We start from the raw sequence: 5,608 nt of genomic DNA, 5'->3' as shown, positions 1-5,608 counted from the left end.
TTTGAAACAGGCCTGCAACGATAACCCCAAGAGTGTCGTGAGTAACTTTTAGGTGACTGAGTACTGTGTGTTTTGTTGAGACGGTGTTCTGGACATAATTAAACGGGGCGACTGGGACTGCCTCAGTGGTATTGTTAGTTACTAATTAACTCAGAGGGCACAGATGTTTCATTTAGTTGGTAGAAACCGATCTGGTAATCTTGGTTCTTTTGTTATTGCCTTTATCATTATTTATTTTACTCATTGGGTTTGTACTCACAAGAGGTCGTTTTAGTTATCTTGTTCTAATAAATCCAGCCTAAGCCGTGTGTTCTTATTTAAGCCATCGCTGCGTCCATCTTCCTTCCTCAAGCACCATACTACGAGTCCTTATTACTAGTTATAGGGGTTATCAATTTTAATTTTGATTCAACGAACTCAAGCACCCCTCATTCTAACTCGTCTAGTTGGTGCCCCTCCTGGAGAGGCACAGCTAAGCTAATAAAAAGAACAAAATACAAATGATTACAAACTGGAGAAGAAGGTTATACATAATCACTGTATGAAACTGCTTCATAGCTCATGCCTCTCGGTTTGCAGTTTTTCCAAACCTCTCTTTTAATGCGATATCCCAGACTCTACTTTTTAAAGGAATTGACATCCTTCATGTTAATTCTGTTTGCACAGGTGGAAGAAACAACACGCGAACGAGAGGAACGGCTGAAGGGTTGGTCGACTTTCCTGGAGGGAGGTGATCAAGCCCAACAGAGCAACACTGCCACCAAACCAGAAAAGAGCGGCACTGCCACAGAACCCACAGATCTCTCCATCACCACAAAAACCAAACAGCATCCAGAAACAGTATCACAGCCCGCGCAGCAACAGGAACAGGACGTGGACTCGACAGACAGCAGCTTGGCCGGAAGTGACGATGAGGAAGCCTAGACAGTCAGATGCACATCTTTTGTCCCCATGGCAACCAACAGGAACAACCAATGAGGACAAGCATGGTTGAAGATGAACTGCTGCAAAGCGCTGTGTTGGGCAGGGGAGGAGGAGGAGTCCGGACACTTTCAGCGGTTTTCTAAATGTAGAAAAATTAAAAGATTTTGTCCCCCTTATTTTCATCATTATAGTTTACCCTGTCATTAGACTTTAACTGACATGTTGTGATTCCCTTAAATACACAGCTTTTCTGAAAACAGTTGAATTGCTAGCAGTTTGGCCTGATTTGTTCTTTAGAGTTTTTTAAAAGTCAAATATATGCAGCTAAATATACATTTATTTTATCTCCCCACCAGATCAAGCATCATTATGCTTTTGTTTTGCAGTTCATAGTGACATGTTGCTGTTGTCTAAGATCTTTTCTCTTTAGGCAGTTAGGGTTTTTGATGCCTTTTATCAAGCAGCTGAATACATTTAAGGGAACTGCAGAATACACAGCTAAGAAATAACATCAAACAGGACTGCTCATTGTACAACTTTGTCCAAACTGCTGAAATATGTAGAGGTATCAAAAGGGACAGTGGTTAGCTCAATTTAAATCATAAAGCAACATTTACAAATGTATGCAATTTCAGGGGGAATACAGTTAATAAACTGTCAAAATTCACCACCAGTTTTCATCAATATCCAGCTTCAAAATAAGCTCAAGTTTTAACACAGACATTTAAGGAATGCTTTTCATTTCCTTTCTATGATTTTCACTAAGGAAAGAGCAGCATATTAACATCTTCGCTTATCAATTAGGTTAAAACATGAACGACCATGCAGCATTTTATACAAGATGGCTCTTCAGACAATTACCAGTTAACTTTAATCTGCACTAAATGGAAAACATGCTGTTGCTAGTGTGTGTACCATCCATGACTCTGGAGCATAGACGGATCTGGACAAACATCCTGAGACACCCACATAAAAAAATAGAAGTAGTCAGTAGGATATTGTGCTTAGAGCCACGATGGAAGGACAAAACTTTTTATGGTATGCCTATTTCCATGTTAGTGTTGCAGATGATTAATTCATTAGTTTAATTAACTGGAAATTATAAAATGCTTTTTTCATTACCTCATTATTTAATTTGTTATATGTTACATTTTATAGGCAAATTAATCAATAAAATGAAAACATTTTAAAAAGATGAAAATAATGAGCTGCTGCCCTAATATCCAGTATCTGGATCTCTGAGGGGGCTGACCAGCATTGACTGCCAAGCGACATAGGCACGATTGTTTTTACAAATGTAATCTAAATTGTAAAGTGTTTTTGGCTTAAAAGAAAAAACATTAAAATTAGAGCATTAATGTGTTGAAGTTGTTTGGATTTGTATAGACAAACTATAATATTCTATGTTATAATGTCGATAAAAGACAGACGATTTTCATGGTGCTCTTATGATATCACACAGAATGTTGTGATGTATCAAGGTCTCCTGAAGAAGTCCCGTCAGTGAGAGCCAGACCTTCAACAGAGAAGCAACTCTCAGTGGAAACAGCCACAAAATCTCTACGAATACAAGCAAAACTGCAGTACACTGCTGCAGTGTCTGTGTTCAGCTGACATGGAGAAAAGCGACAACTTCACAGGTGAGGTAAGATTTCCTCTACAGGTAAATATTTTAGTGCTACACTTATTTAAGGCTGCCCAGGTTTTTCCTTTATTTTATCCAGCCTAGGACCTCACCCCATCCCCCCACCTATATTTTTCACCTCCCAACCCTCTTCACCCTTAAATACCTCCTCCCATCATTCCAACTTTTGATGCTGTACTTGGGATGATTGGAGGGAGGAGGTGGTCAAAAGAGAGGAAGGGAGGGAAGGCACTCTTCCCTGCCTCACCACTAGATAGCACTGTAATCCTGCTGTTACTGGTTACAGTAGATGTTATGTTACATTAAGACAGGGGTTTTCATTAAATTGTGACCCAAGAACCACCATTAAGACTAAGAAGTAACCTAAGGACCACTGTTTTGGGGTGCATATATTGAATGGGCATTTTCATCCTGCAAGTCACCTGGGCTTTTCTAAATTGTAAGTATTTGCATGGATTCAATAATTCACAAACAATGAGTAATACATGGAAATGTGTTTTAAAAAGCAAAAAGGAAAAAAAAAGATTCCTACAGTGAAACTACATTATTGAATATATAGTCAGGGACCACCTGCAATATCTTCACAGACCACTAGTGGGCCACAGACCACTGGCTGAAATCCTACGCATTAGGACATAACAGGATTATCTGTTTTAAAGTTTTTTGAAATCTAAAAAATTGTCCACAGTTTCAAACTTGACAAAAACATGTTTTGTTTTCCCGATTTCTGCTCTTATAGTGGTCAAAACAGTAAATTCGCGTATTGTACCCGTTTCCACAAAGGCTGATGCATAGTCACCAAATATGGCTTGCAGGACTGTGCTGGAAAGTAACTAAGTACATTTACTCAAGTACAATACTTGAGTATAATTTTAAGGTACTTGTACCTTACTTGAACATTTAAATTTGTATGCTACTACATACTTCTAAATGCTGTATTTTGTTACATCACAGCTACAGCTGCTAGTTACTGATTAGTTGCAGATTCAAAATGTTACAAAATATAATCCACAAAAAAGTATGAATATTATGCATTAAGTTACACAGCAGTACATACTGTAAAGTAGTCAAATTTGGCCCCACCTGCAAGATTAAAACGATTCCTACACAACGCATCAATAATTATAATTCAGTTATATAAAGTATATATTAGTCTGAAATGGCTCATTTTGCATCTGGTACTTTTATATTTTTATACAAATTGTCTGGTGTTCAAGGTAAAGTTGGAATGTAGGACTTTCTCCTGTATCAGTATTTCTCTACTGTAGTACTGCTGCTAACTTAAAAGATACTAGTACTTCTTCCACCACTCCTCGCAGAGTACTGCCTTTTCAAATGAGTTTAAGACAATTGTAATGCAAAGAGCGATTTGTATCATTTGCACAGTCATCTCATTGGAAATACCTTTTGCAGGGCTTGTAGAGCTTGTTATTAATCAATAATATCATTCAGTGTTTCATCTGCATTTGTCTGTCTGTAGCTAAAGCTTTATAAAGGAGATTCTTAATCCCAGTGGTACTAACACTCACAAACCATGTAATGTGCAAATGGGTGTATGTGATAAAGGGTGCTGAGCTGGGCCAAGAACACAGCTCTTGATTTTGAACACTGTGTCCTCAGTTTTCCAATAAACTATGACTACAACATAGTTTAAAAGTAATGCAACAACAGTGTATGAGTCAACAAGGGGGTGCAGACAGAGAAAGATATGGGATAGGAGTAGAAGCAGAGGAGGAAATGGACAGAGGGAGGGTCTGTTTGTGTGTGTGTGTATGCGCTATGTTCCCTGGAGTCCACCCTGGAGATCGCTTGGGAAAAAGACCTCTAGGTCTGCCTGAGGTTTGAACTGCAGCCAAGAAAAGCAAGACAAAAATAGAGGCAGAGAGAGAGAGAGAAACTTTAAACCTAAGAATCAAAGACATGGGCATGGAGAAAGAGAGACAGAGAGAGAGATGGAAGATGGAGAGGGCGTGAGAGGAAGGAGGAGCCAAAGAGATGGCGAAAGAGAGTGGACAAAGAGCTTTGTATCTGAGGAGAAAATGTATGGAAAATAAAAACATTCACATGGTGTCTCTCTCTCTCTCACACGCACACCGTTGATTGGAACCATATGCTGACAGACAGAGCAAATAATGGGAAACTGTGAATTGTTTGATTTGTTTTCCCTCTTTGTTGCGTTGGGATGGGGAGTGGGTGAGATGGTGGGGGTGGAAAGTGTCCGTAACCGTAGATGATCATCAACCATGGGAAATTCCAGCAAGTAGATGTGTGTCTGCACTGCATAGACTGTCCGATCCATAAACAGCATCCAGAAGAGGGGACTTCCACTGTGTGAACAAGGAACCTGAGCAGTGGTGTGCCCAAAAGTTCGCTATACAGAGTGTAAATGGTGGTTCTGATACTGAAGTGGTCAATACCACCGGTGACAACCAAGTTACTTCTCTGCATCTCTCCCTTTCCTACATACATCTACAGTAAATAAGACACTTCGACTGCTCTTGTGAAACAGACCCAAAAGCATCTGACTAGATTTGATTAACAGTTTGGCACCTGTGTATTAAGACAAACGCAATTGTTTCTGTTAAAAGTCCCCCCTGCGTATGCAGTCTGCTGTCCACATACAAGTAATATGTTTAAACCACGAGCAGTTATTTTGAACAGCCAGCATGGAGGCACGCTTGACAACTAGAAGTCCAAAACAGTGGCTTCTGCACAAAGAGAGTGGGACAAAGAGTAGAAACCAGGTTTAAAATAGAACTGGCTGAAAAGCAGCCAAAGGACTCAGATTTGATTTTTGTGGCATTCTTCTTTCTGGGTATATTAGCATCCAAAACTAATGTGTGCGGTCACATGAGCGACCTGGCATGGTCTTAATTTTACCCTTGTTTTTAATTAATATGATTTTAGTTTGGGAGGAATTTGAGTTTCGTGTAATGTTAGTGCTTTGTGACAGCAGTAACCAGCATTCTACTGAAATAACAAATTTACCCTGTAGTCATCTGACACTAGCATTGAGCTGCAGGCTGCATGTTGTCACAA

General features: G+C 39.5%; 2 protein-coding genes across 3 annotated transcripts in view; one reads left to right on the top strand and one right to left on the bottom strand.

Moving 5' to 3' along the window:
* The window catches only part of htatsf1 (HIV-1 Tat specific factor 1), a 5,888-nt gene extending 3,669 nt beyond the window's left edge, over positions 1 to 2,219 (top strand). Inside the window, exon 10 of one of the 2 annotated variants that reach the window (XM_020599711.1) lies at positions 667 to 2,219. In XM_020599711.1, the coding sequence (XP_020455367.1) occupies positions 667 to 924 (258 nt within the window). In that variant the 3' untranslated portion in view covers positions 925 to 2,219. The remainder of the gene's footprint in view (positions 1 to 666) is intronic. The other variant, XM_020599710.1, reaches the window with a different exon arrangement.
* LOC109959944 (stanniocalcin-2-like) overlaps positions 1 to 5,608 on the bottom strand; it is a 27,286-nt gene that overhangs the window by 15,139 nt on the left and 6,539 nt on the right. The window lies entirely within an intron of this gene.

This window comes from Monopterus albus, unplaced genomic scaffold, assembly GCF_001952655.1.
Source record: "Monopterus albus unplaced genomic scaffold, M_albus_1.0 scaffold42.1, whole genome shotgun sequence".
In the NCBI taxonomy this organism is placed as follows: Eukaryota; Metazoa; Chordata; class Actinopteri; order Synbranchiformes; family Synbranchidae; genus Monopterus; species Monopterus albus.
The sequence above is the reverse complement of the archived record's forward strand: the minus strand, read 5'-3'. Positions and strand labels throughout refer to the sequence as shown.